Source organism: Pipra filicauda, unplaced genomic scaffold (assembly GCF_003945595.2).
Source record: "Pipra filicauda isolate LSUMZ 115617 unplaced genomic scaffold, ASM394559v2 scaffold337_size785800_pilon, whole genome shotgun sequence".
Classification (NCBI taxonomy): domain Eukaryota; kingdom Metazoa; phylum Chordata; class Aves; order Passeriformes; family Pipridae; genus Pipra; species Pipra filicauda.
In genome coordinates, this window is record NW_024104462.1 from 25,330 (window position 1) to 48,330 (window position 23,001).

General features: G+C 46.8%; 1 protein-coding gene and 1 long non-coding RNA gene across 4 annotated transcripts in view; one reads left to right on the top strand and one right to left on the bottom strand.

Annotated features, from left to right (window-relative positions):
• The window catches only part of LOC113989612, a 50,599-nt gene that overhangs the window by 25,316 nt on the left and 2,282 nt on the right, over positions 1-23,001 (top strand). For 2 of the 3 annotated variants that reach the window (XR_005564568.1, XR_005564569.1), the window contains exons 2-4: positions 3,611-3,750; positions 22,018-22,134; positions 22,256-22,359. This is a non-coding gene — a long non-coding RNA (uncharacterized LOC113989612). Of the gene's footprint in view, positions 1-3,610; positions 3,751-10,340; positions 10,882-22,017; positions 22,135-22,255; positions 22,360-23,001 lie in introns of those variants that run through there. The other variant, XR_005564567.1, reaches the window with a different exon arrangement.
• The window catches only part of LOC113989610 (myosin heavy chain, skeletal muscle, adult-like), a 34,518-nt gene that overhangs the window by 3,014 nt on the left and 8,503 nt on the right, over positions 1-23,001 (bottom strand). The window contains exons 18-38 of the mRNA XM_027724353.2: positions 22,807-22,930; positions 22,218-22,354; positions 21,872-22,127; positions 19,451-19,693; positions 19,169-19,345; positions 18,939-19,084; positions 18,761-18,851; positions 18,284-18,673; positions 17,846-17,972; positions 17,633-17,751; positions 17,183-17,379; positions 16,648-16,831; positions 16,396-16,561; positions 16,108-16,232; positions 15,606-15,914; positions 15,302-15,505; positions 14,888-15,013; positions 14,624-14,794; positions 14,431-14,535; positions 14,212-14,307; positions 9,711-13,506 (exon numbers count right to left, since the gene is read on the bottom strand). Of these exons, the coding sequence (XP_027580154.2) occupies positions 13,354-13,506; positions 14,212-14,307; positions 14,431-14,535; positions 14,624-14,794; positions 14,888-15,013; positions 15,302-15,505; positions 15,606-15,914; positions 16,108-16,232; positions 16,396-16,561; positions 16,648-16,831; positions 17,183-17,379; positions 17,633-17,751; positions 17,846-17,972; positions 18,284-18,673; positions 18,761-18,851; positions 18,939-19,084; positions 19,169-19,345; positions 19,451-19,693; positions 21,872-22,127; positions 22,218-22,354; positions 22,807-22,930 (3,646 nt within the window). The 3' untranslated portion in view covers positions 9,711-13,353. The remainder of the gene's footprint in view (positions 1-9,710; positions 13,507-14,211; positions 14,308-14,430; positions 14,536-14,623; positions 14,795-14,887; positions 15,014-15,301; positions 15,506-15,605; positions 15,915-16,107; positions 16,233-16,395; positions 16,562-16,647; positions 16,832-17,182; positions 17,380-17,632; positions 17,752-17,845; positions 17,973-18,283; positions 18,674-18,760; positions 18,852-18,938; positions 19,085-19,168; positions 19,346-19,450; positions 19,694-21,871; positions 22,128-22,217; positions 22,355-22,806; positions 22,931-23,001) is intronic.

Here is a 23,001-nt window from a genome sequence, read left to right on the forward strand (position 1 = left end):
ATAAAGCTGTTTAAGAATTGATCTATGACAATACACATAATACAGCATCCTTTGAAGGGTTAAAATAACCCCAAAAATTCAATATGATTGTGTAGAAATAAGGAATCAAAGGACAGCAGTTCAGTTTTAGTAGACTAAAGACCACTTAATGATACCATTAAAAATTACCCGGGCAAAAGCCTGCCAATTATCAGAAAAGAACTAATAAAGGGTAGCAGTCGCTTCATCATAGAAGCCAAACAGGTTGATCAAACATGATTACTTTTCCTGATAAATACCAAGAGGACACATTGTCTTTCAAATAACTAAAGTGCAACTGAGCAGCTTACAGATTCCCTGGTACAGGTTCCTGCCTTTTTTAAAGGTGGGTGTAACAACAGCCTTTTCCCCCTCATCTGGGACCTTCCCTGGGAGTCATCATTTTTCACCAATGGTAAACATAAGCCTTGCAGTTATGTGGGTGAATTCCTTCAGCAACCTTTGATGAGTCACAGCCCCATGGATGTGAATACATTCAGTTTCTCTTAGAAAGTTCAGCTTCACTAAGAAGCAAGGCCAGGACTTCCCCACTTTGATTGTCCCTTTCTTTCTCAAACTCTATTGGAAGATGCTGACGTTGAGGGACAAATTTTGCCAATGAAGACTGACACAGAAAAGGTGCTGCATACAAGTGCTTTTTGAATCATCTCTCACTAGATGGTCACCCATATTCAGCATCAAACACACATTTTCTCTGAACTCCCTTCTGCATCATCCATGCAGAACTGTTATGCTCAATGTTTGAAGTACTCAAGCAATGTTTTATAGTCCTTATTTTGTTGCCAGTCCTTGCCTCCACCTCTTACATACTTTTGTGTTCTAATTCATCAAGAAGTTTGCTTAGCTAAGATCCAATTCCCAATCCTCCTGCAGAACAAGATAGTTTGTTCCTGTGCTCTTCATAATTTTCCTTTAAACTCTAACCTCCTCTCCTGGCATTCTCTTTCACAGCTGCTGCCATGTGTGTGCTAACTGGCAGTTCCCTGAATGCAATGAATTCCAGTCTTACAAAGTCTAGAGTGCTAATTCTGCTGCTTATCTTCCCAGCTTTCCACTAGATCCTTCATCCAGTCATCATGTGTTTGCTGCAGCCTAAGCTGCCATCTGGGATCATATTTATCACTAGTTCATCCTTACTGCCAGCACTCAGCATTGCCTGGCCAGTATTTACATTGGGATGTTGACATTAGCGCTGCCTAAGAATTTCTGGCACAACTTGCCTGGTGCTGTTGCCTCACAGCAGATGTCCACATGGCTGAAAATCTCTCTAAGGCAGAGGAGACTTGTGACTTTCTACTAGTTGTAGAAATCCTCCTCCACTGCTTTGTCTTGGTCAGGTGGTCCATGACAGACCCCATCACAACATCCCTCATTTTCCTCCTGTCTCTGACAGAATGTTCTGCAGCCTCACATGGAGCATTGCACAAGCAAGGAGCACTTTGACATAAAGCATAAATCCTTCTCATTTCCCCGCCTATGCCTCCTAAACAGTCCCATGACCATGTTCCAGTAGTGCACATTATCTCCATAATTCTGCTCATGTTCCCCTTCTTCCTTGTAAAATTCCTACATTTGCAGCTATTCCTCTCTCGCTTCTGGGATTTTGTGCTTTTCCCATAACAAAACTGATTTCAGACCCTTGTCATCAGGTTAGTAGTCTCATTGCAAAGATTTCTTTCCTTCTTAGTCCTCAAATACAGATGTCCAAAAATCTAGGGGAACTTACAGAACTTATAGTTTCCAAACATAGTGTGGAAACTCCTACTTAAAAATCCATCTAGATATCACAGGACTGCCCAGTGAGTAATGCAATGCCATGGTATTGAAAGGGCTTATGGAGAAATCCAGGGAACTACAGTGCAGTGATGAGTGCACTGGACAAATGTGTGCTGAGACCCAGAAACCTCCCATGCCCTGGGCTGATCCCACAGCGTGGGCAGAGGGGAAGGGGGGCATTCTGCCCCTCTGCTCCCTCAGGTGCCACAGGGAGGACATGGAGCTGCTGGAGAGAGTCCAGAGAAGGCACCAAGAGGATCAGAGGAATGGAGCAGCTCTGCTGAGAGGAAAGGATGGGAGAATTGGGATTGTTCAGTCTGGAGAAGAGAAGCTTTGGGACGACTTGATTGTGGCCTTCCGGGACCTGAAGGGAACCTGCAAGAAGGATGGAGAGAGACTATTTACAAGGGAGTGGCAGGACAAGGGGCTTCATGCTGACAGAGAGTAGGTTTAGATTAGATATTGGGAAGAAATTCTTCCCTGTGAGGGTGAGGAGGCCCTGGCACAGGTTGCCCAGAGAAGCTGTGGCTGCCCCATCCCTGGAAGTGTCCAAGGTCAGGTTGGATGGGGCTTGGAGCAACCTGGGACAGTGGGAGGTGTCTCTGCCCATGGTATGGGGAGATGGAATGAAATGATCTTTAAGGTCCCTTCCAACCCAAACCATTCTATGATTCTATGATTCTTTGAAATCAGTAGAAATTATAACAGTAGAAATTACTGTTATAGAAATTATAACAGTAGAAATTAGAACAAAATTAATGGATACAGGAAAAAGTGACAGTCTTTCACATGTATTCAAAAGGGGAAGTTCACTTCACAAACCTGTTTTCTCCTTTGAAGGCCAGATAAAGCACATAGATTTAACTATCAAGACTACACTTCTAATGCTAAATAAGTCTGTTCCTGAGTGTGATCTCTGGTATCAGGTGAAATGGTGTGAGTTGCTTTGCAGTCAGCCCTCGGTGCTCCTGACCACCAGAACAGCATCAGCATCAGCACTGCACAACCCTTGGCTTGGGACCCTGCTCTTTAGAAAAGCCTACTTTCTCTTTCACTCCAAATAAATAATGACATGGAGGGAAAAAACTGCAGCACTGGCATCTATGTGCACATTGTTCACACAAATGGAACATCAGCTGTCAGAGCAGCTTTCAAAGGGAAAACCCCTCACCCTCTGCACTAGACCCAGAGGGATCAGAAACTGAGAAAGAAACTGTGAGAAAATGGATAGAAAAGGACTGGAAGCCCAACATGGGAAGGTTGGGGAACTTCAAGGAGAAAACAAAAACTAAACTTTCGCCCTTTTCCTCTAGATGGTGTTTCTGGAAGATAAATATTATATTAATTCATATTTGTGGGCAAACTAACTTGAAGAATTTTATTCCATAGATTTAAAATTCTTGATCATATGGACACTCAGATAAGGATCTTGTAAAAAGCTCTGGGGTACACACCAACTTTGGGTTTGTTTTAATTCACAGAGATTATCAGTCCCACTGAAGTGATAAATTGCTGTCACATGGCCTATTGGGCATTCCAGGGTCTTGCAGAGGAATACTCTCTAATTTGAATTACCAGATCCAGACTCCATGAAGATTTAGCTCCACAGTTCTCACAGTTCCATGAGCTAGGCCATAGAAAACCAGTCAACTTCCTCTCTCCAACCATGGGGCAGCCAAGATGACACCTGTCCTTGGGAAGAGGGATCTGTTGAAAGAGGCAGCAATGTCCTCATGCAAAACAAAGAGAGAAATGAATTCTGCCAGCCACTGACATTTTGCCACTTCTGTTTCAGGGCCTAGAGTCCAGTAGAACTAGAAGCAAACCACAGCACAGCCAGAAGAGGCAGAATCAGAGAAATCCCTGGATAAAGATGGTCCTGCACAGACATAAGGTGTGGGCAAAGTGCTGAAAACAGGTCCCATCCCACTTTCTGTAAGTCCCTACAATGTGATTTCCCTTCCGTTTTGTTCAGTGAGCATGAGCTGAGGAGTTCTGGGGAGAAAGAGGGGAACTCATGAACACTGGTGAAGTGTGAAAGTGGAGCACTATCAAAGCTTTTGAGTTTGTGGCCCCATGGAAATCTCACTCTCTGGTCTGCTTCTTAGAGCAGCCTTGTAACTTGCCTAGTTAGAAAGAAAGTCCAAGACCAGTATCTCCATGTCATTGGCACAGAACCAGTCACCTTCAGGCCTTCTGCTTAGGTCCTCCTTCCACCCTGGACCAAGTTGATCAGGACCTCCTGTCTAGTTGCAACACCAGAAAAAGAAGCATGAATGCAAGTCTCTATGCTCCTCTTCAGTCTCACTGATCTTCTTTTCTGCCCAGAGAGAAACAAATAAAGCAAACCCAGATAGAACGTGCAAAGTTCAAGAAGGCATCTTCATATTTGTAGGCAAACTAACCTGAGGAATTTGCTTCCACAGATTTAAAAATCCTGGTCATGTGGACACTCAGACAGGTATATTGCAAAAATCTCTGGGCTGCACCTCAAATCCTGGCAGCAGTTCTGGGCCCCTCACTGCAAGAAATTCATTGAGGGGCTGGAGCGTGTCCAGGGAAGGGAACAGAGCTGGGAAGGGTCTGGCACACCAGGAGTGGTTGAAGGAACTGGGGGGCTCAGCCTGGAGAAAAGGAGGCTCAGGGGGGACCTTCTCACTCTCTGCAACTCCCTGACAGAGGGGGAAGCCGGGGGGGAGAGGGGGGTGTCAGGCTCTACTCCCAGGGAACAAGGGACAGGAGGAGAGGGAATGGCCTCAAGTTGTGCAAGGGGAAGTTTAGGTTGGATATTGGGGAAAATTTCTTCACCTGAAAGGGTTGTCCAGCCCTGGCACAGCTGCCCAGGGCAGGGGTGGAGTTCCCATCCTAGAGGGATTAAAAGATGTGTGGGGACATGATTTAGTGGCAGACTTGGCAATGCTGGGGTAAAGGTTGAATGGAATGATGTTAGAGGTCTTTTCCAAACCATATGGAGACCTCACAACAGCTTCACATTTCTGAGAGCACAGGCAGCAGGGAAGAAATTATTCAGTTGGAGGAGCAATTGTACTGATTTCTTTTCCTGCTTTTCTTTCTGCAGGCTCTTTCTCTTTAGGATGCTGAGATACCAGTGTCATCTCTTTCACTTTTCCTATGTCTGCTAAACTGTTTGGCATTATGTCCAGAATAGTGAAGGGCAGTCATTGCCAAGTCCTTCCCCTGCTTATCACTTACTATTTGCAGGAATGTTTCAGAAAAGGATGTGATTTCATCAAAGATTGCCTAAATTCACTTCTACTGGGAAATTAGTATTTAGTATCAGTGCCCTTATATTTTAGGGAAAGAAAAAAATTATTTAGTTCAGTGCCTTGATTCTGCCTTAAAAACATGTATGGCAATGTGAGAACTAGCTATGGAAAATCACTTTCTGGTCTAATGTTTTTTCTTGCCAGACTCTGTAACTCATACAGACTAGAGTAGTATCCCCCCAAAATAAATGGCAATATTTCAATTCCAGAATCAGGACATTAACATATAGCATTTTTTATGTAAAAAAAACCCCAACACCATCACCCCAAAACAGCAGAGGCTGGGCTAGTGACAGACCCTTTCCTGGGAAATACAAAAATCATGTGGGCTAGAACTACACTTACGATTCTTCCAGAAAGTGCAATGATGTAGGAAGGAGTCTGAAGTTTCCTGACTTGGTCATGATTTCCCCACTGCCAAAAAAAGGATCACAAATCCTTGCAGGGCTTTCTCTCAAGTGGTGTTGTTGGCCATGTTGTTGTTAGGGTAGGGCCTGCCTAGAGAGGTCAGTTTGCTCTGCAGCCTGTGATGGACGTTCTGACAGGGAACACTCAGCCCCTGCTGCAGCAGCTTTTCTGCTGCCTCTGTGTAAAATGAGAGCTACCAGGAATGTTAGCACAGGGCAAGCAGAAACAACCCTCTGTAGTAACACTGCTCATCCCTGTACTTCTGCTAGGATGTGGCTGGACACTGAACCCCAGAGATGGTAAGAGCACATTTTCCATGTTAAAAGGTTATTTATCAAATCAGTGTTGCTCCATTAAGGTGCATGCTTTCAATATTATGTGCAGAATGTGCTCAGTCCATAATTTTGATGTGACATCTGGTTGGGAAATTTGCCACTGAACTGACGTTAAATGATAAATGTGGCTGAAGGAACGGGTTGAGAGAATTGCTGGAAGCAATAGATGATTTCCTAGGAAAAACTACTGAGGACCATAACTAATGAGACAAAAGCTGCAGGTTGAAAAGCAGTGTGGACCATTCATTCTTTACCATGGCAAATGTAAGCAAAAATTTCCGGGTCTAAGTGTGAGCACCTGTGAAGACACACTGATGTCACAGGCTGGCCATGGAGGGGCTGTAATGGCCTTGCTGTCCCCTGCCCCTTCTGCTCTATTCAGAAATTAATTTCTGCAGATCTTAATGCAGCTCTGATTTACCCTCACTACAAGTCAAGGAAAGTGAATGCTCCTGTCCCAGGGGTAATTTTAATGTTACATTTGTTTCCTAAGGAACTTTCCACAGACTGGTATTCTTGGAAGTCCTCAGAATGAGTTAACTGAACATGAGAGGCAAATAAACCCCATAATGTGGGATTAGAGGATGGGCAGCTTTCAAATGTGAACCACAGGTGCACATTACACACACTCCTCCTGTGTCCACAGCCACAGCGGAAAAGCTTGGAGTAGGAGATTCAGTCCAAGGAGATGACCCTTGGGATGCCCTTTCAATCCCCCACCAAAGGAGCTGAGGGGCTCCTGTTACAGAGCAGGTGAGCGGGAGGGGCAGGCTGGAAGATAGCTGGGGAGAAAAAGGTAATTGAAGCAGCAAGTAACTGTAAAATGAGGAAGGAAGGGGAATGAAAAGAAAGTAAGGAAGAAGCATAGTATTAACCCCTGCAGGAAACTGTATCATAATCTAAAATAGGCTGGGCTTGTGAGATCGAAGGTCCACATAACCAAACTTTCTGTCTTTGAAAGTGATGGCCAGGAAGGAGCATCCAGATAGAATGGCACTTCTCCCAGACTCTCCCAACTTCCAGTAATTTGTGTTTATGGAGTCCCTGGGCAGAATGCAATGTCTGGGTATTTAACAGCTCATGGTGAATTTTTAACTGCTGAATTTGTCCAAGCACTTTTTGAACCCATGAAGTGTTCTCTGAGCACATGGAATGTTACTGTGATCCTCCACTGACTGAGACTAACCCAGAGAAAGCAAATATCCACATATGCAGTTCAATTCCCTTTGTTCTGATCTCTGACTGTTACAAACTTACATGTTTTTTGCACTTCAGCCAAACTTGCATATGAAGCCACATATTTGAGGAAGTAAAAATAGTGATTGAACTGCAGAAAGATCTCCCAGGTGCCAAGGCAGATGGTGCTACAGTTAATCTGCAGGACATATTTATACTACAAGTAGAATATTTTCAAGGGAATTGTCTTTCCAACCACTAAGGCTCCTGTCACTTAAGAGACTCCACCACAGCTTCCCGTGTAACATCAGCAGATAGATTTCCTTGGTGGTCAGTCTAAACATTTCTTTGATTGCTCTCTGCATCCATCCTAGGGGGGGATACAAATCCCTGCTCTTCCTAAAGGGCAAATCAGTTGTGTAAAGCAGAACAGCTCCAGCAGAAGACAATGACAATGACGTTGTCATGACAACCCACAGCCAAGGTGCCAAGGAGTGGTGGCCCATGTGAGAGATCAGCAGCTGCAGATCCTAACAGTGCTTACATCTCCTGTCCTGAGGAGACAAGCGCTTACGTCTCCTCTCCTGTCCTACTCACCCTACTAAAGTCTACCTGGGACAGACCTTTCTCTCCATGGGCTTATCACAAAGTACTTGGAAATATTTGAGTTTATCCCAAAACAGAAGTGAATGCCTTGTCCAAAGGAGGAGGGGACATTTTTTACATCTTCATCAGGACCATGGCCTGAGAAAACATATCCCAAATCTGCTGCAGCCAAAGATGCAGTGCCAACTTCACTTCATCACCGTTAGCTGAGCAACACAGGCATTGCATTCCTCCAAAATCAGTTCCTCGGGTCCCTCAAAGTGCCCTTGCTCCCTGAGAAGTGCACTCTCAGGGTGCAAGGTCTCAGAGCAGAGCTGTGTCTTGACTGCACTGCAAAGACTGAGTTTCACCCTGATGTGTGTATGGTGTCTTCAGTCCTATCTGTGTAAAAACTCTGAATTCAAGAGAACTAGTACATGTAGAACTGGGAAAAAGAAATGAAGGACCTCTGTGTATGCCCTTTTCCTGGTTCTATGGCAGGTTCATTGGTAAATTCATGGTGAATTCAACTGTTGAGTTTACTTCCTCAACCTCTTTGTCAAGAAGTTTTTTTCCTTTAATACAGAATATTTTCAAAATACTGCGTAACTGGAATGGCCAGCTCAGGAGATGCAGATGCCCCTCTAGCGCAGGAGTTCGCAAGTCTGAGACGTGTGTTCTGTTGGAACACAGGCACTGCATCTATTTTAAACTTTCTCTCTGAGATAGTCCTTTATGGCCACTTTGGAGCTGTGTTTCCCCTGGAGTCAGTCAGCACTCAGCAGCTGCCAGGCAGCCCAACCCCGCAGACAGTGTCAATGCCAGAGGCTGTCATCCTCTAGGTATGGCAATAGGTATCCCAGAGGAAGGAATGTTTGCCTTCCCTCCCCGAGAATGCTATTTGGATCTCAGAAATTTATCATAATTTATGGCCTCCCCAGGTGAATATTACTGTTAGTTCAGCATGAAAGAAAACCTGATATTGCTGGTTTTTCTCTATGTTCTAGCTACTTGTGATATGTCTGAAGCTGGCATATCACTAGAGTTCATATTGTACCATTAGAGGGTTTTTTTTACCAGTTAAAGAATTCTGTAAAAAAAAGTATCATAATAGGCCAATAAAAACAAGAGTTCTCTTTTAAAAAGGGCGTTTACAGTGTTTCTTAAATTAAAGGCACATTATTTATTTATCAATTTGGAAAAATCAATTTTTAATATCCCTTAAAATGTATTCCCCAAACTAATGTGATGTTCAGGCAAATAAACAGAACTCTAAAATGAGAACTCTTTACAACTGGAAAATAAGCTTTTAATAGATAAAAGCCATATTTCAGATATTAGAAATTAATATTTCTAGGAAGCAAGAGAGGGATTCTTCATCAGAAATTGTAGTGATAGGACAAGGGGGAATGGCTTCAAACTGACAGAGAGTAGTCTTAGATTGGATATTAAAAAGAAATTCTTGCTTGTGAGAGTGGCGAGGCCCTGGCACAGATTGCCCAGGGAAGCTTGGACAGGGCTTGGAGCAACTTGGTCTAGTGGAAGGTGTCCCTGCCCATGGCAGGGGGTGAAACTGGATGATCTTTAAGGTCCCTTCCAAACCAAACCACTGTGGAATTCTATGATTTTATATTAACATGCCTACACAATTTTGGGCATTATGAGGCAAAACCTTCTCAGACGTTATAGCAGGATCAGTAATTGACTATGAAATTTAAACATAAAAATAGATATGATGCCCATCACAGTTTCAGTCGCAAGAAAGTTATTGAATTTTTCTACAGAAGATCATATGATACCATCCATATCTACACAGTCCTTGAGAGGTGCTTATCTAGAACATATCCTTAGAAGCACAGATTAAAGGAGATTCTGCAATATTATAGATACTCTGTTTTACCATACAGTTTTCCTCATTCAAATATTTCCTTAATATTAACTCCGAGTCCTTTTAACTTCAAATTAAGCAGTTATGATGCTGGTGATAGAACCCTCCATGTATCTTAATGAAACTTATTTTCACTTGAAAAGATTTTTTCACACTTCCACACCCAGACTTTACTTTGCTCATTTCTTGACTTATAAAATTAATTTCTATCCATACCTTTTTCTAAGTCATATTCTTCATACTTGTCATTTTGGCTTCTCTTCTCCTTATTCTTCCTTACAAGAATATTTTCCTTTTTTCAGAAGAGAGCTACAAAGTGTGCTCCATTCAAAATACTTTAGGCTATATTTAAGATAACCCACTGCCTAAAGGGAGCAAACATTAAGCAGCAGTGCACCACATAAAGAATACTTGTACAAATATTGGCAATACTTAGATTCAATTATGATAATGAATTGAATGATTAAGTAACTTTCACAAGTGCTTGACATTGCTAAGTGTGTAAAAACTCGTGACCCCAATTGCTTTTCTCTCTGGCTCAAGGGACAAACCACATGCATTTCTGTCTGATTTCATCCTCCCAAAGTACTTTAATTCTCTTCATTAAATTTCCCACTGAAAATTACAAATATTTTTTCCAGTTTTCCAGATCTGCCTTTAAGTTTGATCCCATTCCATCCTGCTAAAATGCTTGGAAGCCCCTTTTCCCAAGAAACACAGCAGCACTGTCTGTTTCTGTCACCTCAGAGTCTTTTCTTCCAGCATTGGTGAGTGGAACATTCCCAGATGTTCTCTGGCCCATCCCACCTGACTGTTCTGTCCCAGTGGGGAGCAGATGAAACCGGCTGAGCGCCCTGGTTGCCTTTGAACCCTTGTGCTGTGATTTGCTCCCAGTCCGTGGGCCCGGCAGTTGCAGCAGGTTTAAAGCCCCCCGGCTGAGTGAGGCCGAGCGGCTGCTGTGCAGAGGAGCAGCTGCCCAGAGGAGGGTCCCGCGATGGCTCCAGGCTGCCATCGCCTGGCAGTGGGGCCTGGAGCCGAGGGGGAGATCGGGGCTGCCCCGCTGAGCTCCCTGGGACTGACAGGGGCCGGGTGGGGCCGGGAGAGGCTCCCCCGGCTCCCCCCGGCAATAATTCCATCGTCTTTCTGCCAAGGGTCCCTGAAGGAACTTGTCTGTCTTTCCGTGTCGGGTGACAAGGCCCAGGCTGAGGATAAAGCTGATGGGGCCGAGGCCGTCAGAGCAGCAGCGCCAGGGCTGAGGCGACAGGCACAGCCCGGGCCCAGCTGATGGCCCCGGTCTGGGTGTGCTCTGTCCGGTGGCCCCGGGGCCGGAGCCGGCAGGGACGGGCTTTCCGGAGCTCTGCAGAGGGCCCAGGCAGTCGGGCTGCAGGTGAGGCTGGGTCTCCATGAGCACCGTGTCACGGCCACCAGCCTGGCCAGGGCTCCTCCTTCAGCCCAGATACTGCCGTGGCCCTTGGGGGATCTCTCGGCTTCGGCCCTACAGCCTTCGCTCAGCGAGTGCTGGGAAAGCACAGCTTGAGCAAAGGGATATGGCCCCTGCAGCGCTGCCGAACCTGGGAGCAAGCCCTGCCTCTTCCTTCTTCCTCACCCAGACTGGGACTCCAGGGTGGAGGCTGGAAAATGCTGCATTTTCAGAGCTACAGCCCAGCCCGCCTTTTCCATGGGTAGGTTTACAAGAGGGAGGATGCCCCCTCGACCCCAGTGAGCCCCAGCTGACTGCTGGAAGTACCTGGGCAGCTGCTGTGTTCCCCGTGGGACAGCACGTCCCAGGAGATAGGGGAGAGCACCCAGGTGCTGGGTTGGCACAGCACCGTTGCACGGGCTCCAAAGGGGCCACTCTGGATTCAGACTCTGAGCAGGGAGAGCACGCTCGGGCCGCAGTCTGACGTTTAACCTTTCAGCTGGGAATGGAGCTGTGCTGGACCAAGCCTCCCTGGGGTAAGAATAGCATCTGCTGTCTTGGGACACAGCACAGTTGTCCAGCTCCTCCACGGCAGCACATGGCACTGAGACACAGAAGGCAGCCTACCCTCCCAGGAATGTCTCAGGCACTATTAGTGGAAGTGAATCATGCCCACAGACAGGCACGACCCTGAGCAGGAATCTTAGGAGAGCAGGGCTATTTTGGGCCTTTGTCACTGCAGAGGAAAGGAGACACATGATGTCTTCACGTAGCTGCCTGCTTCATTTTCAGCCACATGCGTGAGAGCTGGAGAGATAGCAGAGAGCATGTAACTGTGTGCAAGTGAAAGGGGCGGGAGGCTGGAGGAAGAAACAGTCTAAAGAAGGCTGTGGTAAGTCAGAACAGACACAGTTATAGCCCTTGATGTGAGAGCTGCTTCTTCAGTGACTTGACTGCCTTTTCACACCGGTGCCCTCTGAGACAGCGCTTTTGGACAAGTCATCAAAGAAACTCTCCAGGTGTTCCACTTGCCAGTAGGGCCAGGGCTCACTCCTCTCTTCCCTCTGCCTGGCTTTGCTGGCTGCATTCCTTCATTCTGGTGACACATCCTCAAGCTTCCTCGGTGCAGGCAATGGGAGGCAAAGGATGGTGCAGGGTCTGTAGAGCAGGGTTTCAGAGAGTCTCAGAAGTTAACGCTTGCACCAGCCATTCCAGCTAACAGGGATACTCATGGATGTTGTGTGCCATCTAGACTCTACCCAGCCCCCCCTGAAGCTTTGGAGATGCCTGCAGGTGGGACTGCCACCCAAGAGGAGCAGTCAGCTCACAGGTGGGCTTGGGCAGGCAAAGGCTAAGGCCAAGAGGCCCTGCCTGTGGTGGCAGGTCAATGCATGCTGTGAGACATTGTCAGAGAGGACTAGTCTGACCAGGTGTTAGGTGGCTTTCTTAAGGTCTTTGTGATTGAAGGCTGAGGTTTGCCCCTAAACAACCATCTCCCATTGCTCTCTGCTGAGATACAGCACTGACAGCACTGACAGAAGTTCTGCTCACCAATGCTCACAAGGGACAGTAATGGGAGGAAGGAATGGAGGGCTGCACCCATCTGTTTTCTTCTTTTCTCTTGTCTGAGACAGTGCCATGTGCAGCCTGTTGTGCAGGAGGTGCCAAGGCTGACCTCTGAGGTGATTGTTGAGGAGGTGTGTTGGTGCACGTGCTGTGCGAGAGGTGGGTACTAAGGGAGAGTCCTTCCAGCACGGGGCCCCAGGCGGGGCTCTGCTGTTTGCCCACTAAGAGGAAACTGGGAGCAGGTGGTGGCAGCAGCTGAGGGGATCCAGGGTAAGGGAGATGGCACAATGTAGAGACACTGTCAGTACGCAGTGACTAAAATTGTCTCTTTCAAGGGACTGTTGGTCCTTGACGGTGCAGTGCACTGTAACCTCTGATTACTTAGGGGTAGGTGTTTAGAGTTTGTGAGTGGCAGCATCAGAAACATGGGCAGGGAAAGGAAAAAGGACAGGGGATCACCCTCTCTTGCCTCTCCCATGGGAAAGAACTTATGCTGAGAGGACAATGAGAGAAGCATTAGGAGCACGTGAAGGCAGGAGCAGGACAAGGAGCTGCTGGAGACAAAAGAGAGCGCAGGCTGGATTTTCAGGAGTCTCCACAGGAATGGCCAGATTCTAAGTTTGCAGGTCCTCAGTCCAACATTTGCATCAGCTCCCCTTTCCTAACCAGGAAAAAGTAAGGAGTCTTCTTCTCCAATGCAATATCCCGAGTATGGTGAGAAAACCAAACCCAAAGGCGGCACTGGTCATGGTGTGTTTGCAGAGGAATCTACTCTTTATTCACTAGACACTGAGGTGGGTACATTGCAGAAGGAAGTGACAAAGGGTTCACACTTTGTGCAGCCCGCAGGTCACTTTGTACCTCATGACAATCTCACTCTTCCTCTTCTATCCTCCTATGAAACTCCCGACTCTTGGCTCGGAGCTTGTTGACCTGTGACTCTGCAATGTCAGCCCGTTCCTCGGCTTCCTCCAGCTCGTGCTGGATCTTGCGGAACTTGGAGAGGTTGACATTGGAGAGCTGCTCCTGGGAGAGAGAAGGAGTTGGTGGTGAGGAGCCCAGGGCAGGGGTGTCACTGCTCCTGTGCCTTGGCCTGGGGGAGGGCACAAACTTCCATCCACCACCCACCGCAGCGTATCCGTGAGTCTCAGTGAGATCCTTGAAAACTCCTCAGTGCCCCTCTCACAGACCCTCCTCACTGAGTCCAGAAGCCTTTGTCTGGGCTGGGCTGTTTGCCACAGTGAAGAAGCCACGCTCAGCCAATCATAAATTCAGGGACTGCAGGATTCCCTCAGTTCCTCCCTGAGTGCTGCACGCCCAGAAACAGGCAAAGGGTCCCTGCACAATTCTAAGAGCTGAACGCAAAGTGGCTTGGGAGGATACTTCCAACACCACCTCTGTCTGCTATCAAAAATTTGAAACTAAGTTATTTTCAAAACTTCTTAATGTACTGTACTATCCTTACCATTAATAAGACTCCTTCTTTCAGGCTGCTTTGTTGTCCTGATGCAAAAAATGCTGTGTGCATTTGCCCTCTTATTAGTCTTGTTAGTGACTCATTGATTTCATTCTCCAAGGCGAGGCTGATTTAGGAGCCTTTCAGAGAACTTGAAGAACTCCATTATTGACCAGTGACACCTTCCAACCTTCTTCTATTGGGCCAAGCTTCCTCAGTGGCCAAGCTACCCTCTTGGAAAGTGTTTCTTGCCAAGCACTCAGAGTGATACTTACAGCCTCCTCAGATTGTCTCTTGTAGGATTTCACCTTCATTTGCAGCTTGTCCACCAGATCCTGTAGCCTGAGAATATTCTTCCGGTCTTCCTCAGACTAAAGCAGTTGGCAAACAGGAAAGAGTGTGAATTGTTTCCCCCACTATGGCAGGTAGCAATTCCCCTTGGCAATCAGGTGCAAACACTTTCAGTTTTTGCAGATGCCCACAGGGGCCATTACCTGGTAGGTGAGTTCCTTCACCCTCCTCTCGTACTTGCGCACACCCTTCACGGCTTCAGCGCTGCGCTTCTGCTCAGCATCAACCTCCCCTTCCAGCTCCCGCACCTGCAATGAGAAGCCCGTCCCTGCAGCTTCCCTGGGGGTGTCTCTCCAAGGGACAGGGTCACTCATGCACCAACACAGCCCTACTCACCCTGGCCTCCAGCTTCTGGATTTGCTTCTTGCCTCCCTTCAGGGCCAACTGCTCGGCCTCTTCCAGACGAAGCTGCAGGTCCTTCACCGTCTGGTCCAGGTTCTTCTTCATCCTCTCCAGGTGGGCACTGGTGTCCTGCTCCTTCTTCAGCTCTTCTGCCATCATGGCCGCCTGAGCAGAGCAAAAGGTCAAAGCCCTTGCGGGGCTGGAGACATTTTGGGGAGAATACATCCCCCATCAGCAATGAAAGGAGCCCCGACTCACATCTGTGATGGCCTTCTTGGCCTTCTCTTCAGCATTGCGGGCCTCCTGGATCGTATCCTCCATTTCGCTCTGAATCTGAGAAATGTCTGTCTCCAGCTTCTTCTTGGTGTTGATCAAGCTGGTGTTCTGTGCAACAGGAAGGACATGGCAAGATTTTTATTCTAAGGTCTGCAATAACAAACCTACTGCCTGAGCCAAGTCTTTCCCGTTCCATCGGCAATTGTGAATGTGGAATTCTTTGTACAGTGGTTGTTTACGTAATGCCAGTGGTGGGCTCGGGTGATGGACACTGAACATGCCTTTCCTGGTGGACAGCAGTAGAGAGGCCATTCTAGTACTGCCTGTCCCCTGGTATATTCCAGCTCTCTGGGTTTGTTAAGTGTCAACACGGCTGCCTTTGCTCCCTGCCCTGACCTGGGTATGGAGGAGCTGCACACGTTCAGTGGCATCCAGAAGCTCCTGCTCAGCCACTTTCCTCGACCGCTCCGTCTGCTCCAGGGCTGCCCGTAGCTCCTCAACTTCAGCCTGCAGCAGGTTTGCTCTGCGCTCCACCATGGCCACCTGCTCCTTCAGGTCATCCTGGGTCCTGAGAGCATCGTCCAAATGGATCTGGGTGTCCTGTAAGAGAGACAAGAGGAATTACATGGTGTCAGTGTGCGCTTGAGGGCCAAAAATGTCGGGGATCTCATTTCTCTTTCTGCAGCTCTGCTGAACAGACCTTGAGCACTCCCTGTGTGTTTCTCAGGTTCTTTTGTGTCTCTGCAGCCACACGGTTGGCGTGGCTGAGCTGGATCTCCATTTCATTCAGGTCTCCCTCCATCTTCTTCTTCAGCCTCAGGGCTTCATTCCTGCTCCTGATCTCAGCATCCAGGCTGCTCTGCAAGGACTCCACAATTCTGAGGTGGTTCCTCTTCAGCTGGTCAATCTCCTCATCTTTCTCTGCTATCTTCCTGTCAATCTCAGACTTCACCTGGTTGAGCTCCAGCTGCAGGCGCAGGATCTTCCCCTCTTCATGTTCCAGAGAGGCCTGGACAAGTGGACACAAACATGGGGAACACTGATAAACCTACTGCTTGCTTTCTAGGGAATTAGAGAATATTCCAGGAAATCTCAGCTGGCTGCCCTCCGCAGCCAGAAGAGAGCAGAAGCAAGGCCTTTTTAGCATTGTTTCTGCCTTGCTCACACATTTAGTGCAGACAGCAACGATTCTGGCCAGGTACCTCAGCTTCCTCCAGAGCAGCCTGGATTTCAGACTTCTCCTGCTCAACTTGCTTCTTGACTTTCTCCAGCTCATGAATTGCCTTTCCTCCCTCCGCAATCTGCTCCGTGAGGTCGGAAATCTCCTCTGTGGGAACAAAGACCAATGGCTTGCTCAGGCCCAGAGCAGAATGGGAAGGGCCCTGTGCCACCAGGGTGACAGGCATCTTTGCAGAGCTGCAGGCACGGACCCCGCAGCAATGCTCAGCTGGTGAGAAAGCCCATCCCGGAGCAGAGGGCCAGGGACTTACGCTGCAAGTTCTTGTTCTCCCGCTTCATTGTTTCCAGGTGGTCCAAGGACTCCTCATAGGCATTCTTCATCTTAAACAGCTCCGTGCTGAGGGAGCGAGACTCCTTCTGGGAGGCCTCCAGCTCAGCCTGCGTTTCCTCATACTTCTGCTTCCATTCTGCCAGGATCTGAAGAGAAACGGGGCGTGAGTAGGGATGTGGCCATCCCGGGGGGAGGCTCTGCCCAGGAGTCCCAGGGCTGGAGCCTAAAAGACCTTGTCAAAGTTCTTCTGCTTCTTGTCCAGAGCAGCGCAGGCAGCATTGGATCGCTCCACATCAATCATCAGGTCCTCCACTTCATTCTGCAGCCTCTGCTTTGTCTTTTCCAGGGAGGCACATTTGGCATTGACAGCTTCGACGTGTTCCTCTGCATCCTGCAGGCGCTGTGCCAGCTTCTTCCTGGGAGGAGATGAGCACAGTGGCAGCTTAGAGCTTAGAAGGGAGTCAGTTCTGCACTGCCATGAGAGGGCAGTTGGCCACTTTGGGGGGTTTGAGCTGAGCACTTTTCACAGATCCTAAAGGATCTGTCCTTTCTGGGTGCATTAGGCCTGTCTTTGCACTTCTAGCCCTAAAGCCTATGCTTTCCCTTCCAATATACACTTTTTTCCTCCTACCCTCTATCTGCTTTGCACACAAAGACAGTATATCCCTGCCTTCATCCCAGCCCTGTCTCAGCCCACTCAGAGACTCCCATTTCCCTTGACCGCTCTCAGTCTTCTGCAGTCATTTCTCATCCCACTCCCCACGTACTTGGCCTCCTCGAGCTCCTCCGTGCGCTGAATCGCGTCCGTCTCGTATTTGGTTCTCCACTGGGCCACTTCGCTGTTGGCCTTGGACAGGGCGCGCTGCAGCTCCCCCTTGGCTTCCTGCTCCTCCTCATATTGTTCCCGGAGCAAGTCACAGTCGTGGCGAGCGGACTGCAGGGCGTGGGCCAGGGCGTTCTTGGCCTTGGGGAAAAATATTGCAATAATGACTAAATGTATCCTGGGAAATTTTCTCTTGACACTGATATATATCCACAGAAATAGCAATTAAGTGGCTGCAAGATAAAAAGTTGAAAGTCCTGTGCTGATAGGGCCTAGATTGCATGACCTGGGGAGATGGTTTGAACTTCTAATTGGATCACCTTTTGAAGTCTTGGACATTTCATCAGAATCAATGTTATGTCAAAGATTTTATCTGTAACCTATATATCTTCACCTTTATTTCTTCTTCTAGTTGTCGCTTCAGTTCTTCAATCTGCTGGGTGAAAGCCTGTTTCCCTCTAGTCAGCTGAGAAATTAAAGCATCTTTTTCCTCCACCTGGCGTCCATATTCACCTGGAAAAGATTGTAGTTGAGAAAACATTTTAATAGCCAAGAAAATAATTTATGGAGTTCTACCATTTCCAAATTAGAGGTGGAAGTGCTGTACCAGATTCTGTCTGTAGACGAGCTCTTTGAGCACTAAGATCGCTGATCATGCGCTGATTCTGCTCCTCCTTTGTTTTATATTCACTCAGCTGGTCTTCCAGGGTGCGGCACATCTTCTCCAGGTTTGCCTATGTATCAGTCACAAGAAAATATATATAAGAAAATATATAAGTAAATATATATATATTATATATCTATCTATCTATCTATATATCTATATATAAGAAAATAGAGTAAATGTCTTGATCCTTCATTCTTTACAGGAGGAAAATGTATCCAGAAGATGCAGTTTACATGTCTGGGGACTATGTGCATACACCCATAGTTCTGCATATTAGATTTGGAAAAATCACTTATAACCTGATACTAGTTAAAAAAATATAAAATTAAACAAAATCATTACATTGCTCCCAAATTCCTAATAAAAATACTTGTGTACCTTGGTTTTGGAGACAGACTCTATATTACTGGCCAAGTCATCAATCTCCATCTTGAGCTCGCTCTTCTCCTTCTCCAGCTTCTGCTTGACGCGCTGCAGGTTGTCGATCTGCTCCCCCAGCTCAGCTGTGCTGTCCGCGTGCTTCTTGCGCAGGGCGGCAGCCGTGGCTTCGTGCTGCAGCGTGGCCTCTTCGAGGTCCCGGCGCATCTTCTGGAATTCTGCCTCCCGCTTCTTGTTCATCTCCACCTGAGCTGCCGTCGCCCCTCCTGCTTCTTCCAGGCGCTCGCTGATCTCCTCCAGCTCCCTGGACAGGTCAGCCCGATGCTTCTCTGCTTTAGCGCGAGAGGTTCGCTCGGCCTCGATTTCCTCCTCCAGTTCCTCAATACGGGCCTGGAGAACACGAGGGACCCTTCACACCCGTGCCCTCCTCCTCCCTGAGCCGAGCCTGGGGCAGGCAGGGGAAGGGCAGACGCTTGCCTGCAGCTCCTTGATCTTCTTCTGTAGTTGCATGCCCAGAAGTTGTTCATCCTCGATTTTGCTCTGGATCTGGCTGATTTCAAAGTCTTTCCTTTGGGCAAAGCAAAGTGGGTTACAGCTCAAAGGAAGAAGACAAGAGCTGCAGCCCAGCACTGAGGTGCCCCAGGGCCACACTCACTTCTTCAGTTTCTCATCCAGCTGCTGCTTATCATTCTCCAGATCCATGATGCTGTCCTGGGCCAGCTTCAGGTCTCCTTCCAGTTTCCTCTTGGCTCTCTCCAGGTCCATGCGCAGTTTCTTCTCTTGCTCCAGGGACCCTTCCAGCTACACAGAACAAGGCCGTCAGTGCTCCACCAGCCAGCTCAAACTCCATACCTGTCTGTTCCTGCTGTGTGTCCGTGGGCTTACATCGTCCACTTGCTGCTCCAGCTTGGTCTTGGCTTTGGTCAGTGTATTGACTTTGTCCTCCTCTGCCTGCAGGTCATCCAGGGTCTGCTGATGGGCCTCTTGGAGGGCTTTCTTCTCTTTTGTCAGCTTGGCGATGGTCTCGTCCAGGGCTGCCATCTCCTCTGTGAGGTTTTTCACCTTTAGGAAGAAGGGAGCAAGTGTAAATCGAGGAAGTAGATACAGAAGTCCTGGAAGAGCACGGGGCTCTTTTCTGGAGCGTGGGTGAGATTTTCTGCCTCATACCTTGTTTTCAGTGGCGTGCTTTTCCTTCTCCACCTTGGCCAGTGTTAGCTCAAGGTCATCAATATCTTTCTTCAGCTCTGAACATTCATCCTCCAGTTTTCTCTTCTTGGCTGTCAGCTCAGCATTGATTTCCTCCTCATCCTCAGCCCTTTCAGTCACTTCTTTAACTTTGGCTTCCAGCTGGATTTTGGTTTTGATGAGTTGGTCACACCTTTCCTCAGCATCAGCCAAAGCATCAGCTTCCTGGTGGGAAAATGCCATTGTTAGGGATACACTTTTTGAGGGAATGTATGGCCAGTCTTCGCGAACGAAGATTTGGGAAAGGTCATTACCCTTCGAGCCTGCGCAGTGGATTTTTTAGGTGAGACACAGTGTGTGCTGAACTGAGCCCACCCTTTAATCCTGAGGTTCAACTGCCAGGGCCGAGCGAGCTCGGACAGTGGCAGCGAGGTCCTCAGGACGTAGGTTTGTTTAGAGTGACCTTCTCTTAGATGGATGGCCTTACAGGGCTGACGAGCTCCATCTGCCCGGGGAACTCCTCTGACCGGGAATCGAACCCGGGCCGCGGCGGTGAGAGCGCCCCATCCTAACCACTAGACCACCAGGGGGCCCCCTTTTGAGGGAATATTGAGATTCTTACCTGCATAATTCAGAGTCCTGGATAGCAGTTTTGTATTTAAAAATTTGATACATGTTCCAATAAAATGACATATAATATAGAATTGATTTTATATTGTTAGTTTTGAAACAGACTGGTTTTAAATCTTAAACCAAGTAAAATCCTTTTCAATCTACCTCAAAACTTGAGTATTTATATATTTGCGCAGGGTACAGAATCCAATCTTATCTCACAGTATCAAACACTGGAACAAAGTGCATAAATTCGGGTTTAATCATAGGAATATCTCCCATGTTTGTGAAGTTCTGAGTGATAATCATATACCAAGATGCATATAAATACTGAAGACACAATTATCTTGACACCATTCCTGTATTTATTTTTTTTCACCTTACTCTCTTTCTGGAGTAACTGTTTCTGATTTATATTTTCAACACCATTGGCCCCAAAATACTCAGTATCTGTCAGCCTTGTCTCTTCTCTGTGCTACTGTCATCAGCTAAGAAGAAAAAGACCTGCTGGAAAATTTGCCTCCAGGCTTCTTTTCTGCAACATATGTCCTGTGGTATTTGTTATATTTTGTCTCAGGTTTCAGTCCAACAGAAAAAGTATGAAAGAAAAATAGTAATATTAGCAGTGCGTGGATTCTTTCATCTTTTTACAGCTCAAGACTCTTTAAAAAGGGGGGCGTGTGGCTTTTTCTATATGTCACATATGCTGCATAGTATCACTTAGAGGAGTCAGTCTTTTCTATTCTGTGACTGATTTAATTTAGAAAGCACAGCACTGTAACACCGCAGATGTAGCACGTGATTTTGTTTAATGATTCCTAGTGATGTAGGAGGGCGAGTGAGAATATTAAATTCTCTTTCCTCTTAGTTAGTTCAGTATTATACCATAGTAAAGTCTGTTACTATCCTGACTATTCAAGCCGCCACCTAAACCAGAAAGAAACAAGTTATCTTGTTCTACTGGAGAATAAGGAGAGGAAAGTAATGTCTTCTTAAATTGTCCTGAGAATTCTTAATTATGAGTGTGTAAGGAGAGGCACACTCAGTTTTGGAGACACAGGAAAAAAGTACTAGCAAAACAAACATTTTACAAAGAAAAGTTTCTTGATTGTTCTGATATAAGCAGAAGGGTAGTGAAGGCAGTGGAGGATCAAAAAACAAGTCCTATAAGGAGTGGCTGAGCAAGCTGGGTTTGTTTAGTCTGGAGAAGAGGAGGCTCAGGGGGAACTTCATTGCTCTCTACAACTGCCTGAAAGGAGGGAGTAGTGACGTGAGGGTTGATCTCTTCTGCCACGTCTCAAGTGAAATAACAAGAGAAAACAGCCTTAAGTTGTGCCAGAGGAGGTTCAGATTTGATATCAGAAAAAAAATTTTCACTGAAACAGTGGTCAGGCATTGGAATAAGCTGCCCAGGGAGGTGGTAGAGTCACCATCTCTGGAAGTGTTCAACAGGAGTCTGGATGTGGCACTTGGGAATACGGTTTAGGAGGGATTATGGTGGTGCTGGGCTGATGGTTGGAGCAGATGATCTTGAAGGTCTCTTCCAGCTGTGATTAGTCTGCGATTCTGAGAAATGCTAAGAGAGCTCAGCATACACCATAGAAAGTCTCATCCAGGTAATATGCTGACAGTCCTTATTAAAGCTTGTAAGAGCTTGTAAGAGCACCACTTAAAGAATCAAAATTGAACTGAGCTAAATTGTATTTTCTATGTGTCTTTTGAAAGTGTAATTGTAAATATCAACTTGATAGTCACAGCAGAGTTGGGATAAAACACGCTGGCGATACTCACAGCCTGCACTTGGAGCTGCAGGTCATTTTTCTCCTGCACCAGTTTCACCATTTTCTCCTCCAGCTCCTTCCGCTTTGCCTCAGACTTCGCAAGTTCTTCCTTAGTTTTCTCAAACTCTTGTTTCATGTTGGCCATCTCCTTCTCAGACTCTGCACTCTTCAGCAAGGGCTTGATCTTGAAGAACAGCTTCATCCAGGGCCAGTGTTTGACGTTCATGAATGCACGAATGTTGTACTGGATGCAGAAGATGGACTCTCTGAAAGGTAAGTCAAATTATTATTCAATATTTATACTGTGATGACACAATAAGCCAAGTAGGGTGAACCTGATTTGAAGAGAAGCCTACCTTCTCTCCACCATTCTCTGGTACTCCACCCTCATCAGGTAACCCCTGCATCTGGCCTGTGTGCGAGTGATGAGCTGTGCCAGCTTCTCATCCCTCATCTCCTCCAGGAGGCCTACGAGCCCAGCTTTGAAGAACACCTTAGGTAAGAGCATGAAAATAGGTGCAGTGTATGTGCTTGTTCAGGGTAACCTGGTGCCCTTCCCCCCATGACAGGCACTATGGGAAGTTAAGAGAAAGAGCAAAACCACAAAGAATATATGTAGTGCCCGACTCTTTTGTAACTCCAAGCTTCTGGTTACCTGCAGTTGAGGAACTATAATAGCCAGATATTTTGCTTTTACTTGTATTAACCCTTGATTCTTTCATTCTACAACTTTGTCTTAAATTAGGAACACTTATTTAACCCTTAATTAAACCATCCTATGGCAATGAATTTCAGTTTATTCAAATGTTGAGTAAAAAACTACTTGATTGATTTCTTTTACATACACCATTGGAACATTTCACATACTATCTGGAGTAACTGAGTGTCAGTCTCAAGCCATGCAAACCAAAAACCCATGGTACTTGAAGTAAGCAGATCTTATACCTTAGTGTGACCAAATTTGTATTGAGTGTGGTCTATATCAATTGATCCAAGAAGTTTCTCACAAGCCTTCTTGCTGTCAATGAACTGTCCCTCTGGGATAGCACTGGCATTTAATACTTTGTATCTGAGGAAGAAAATGGAAGGATTTGCTTTGGACTCAATGATCTTAAGGGTCTTTTCCAACCTAAATGATTC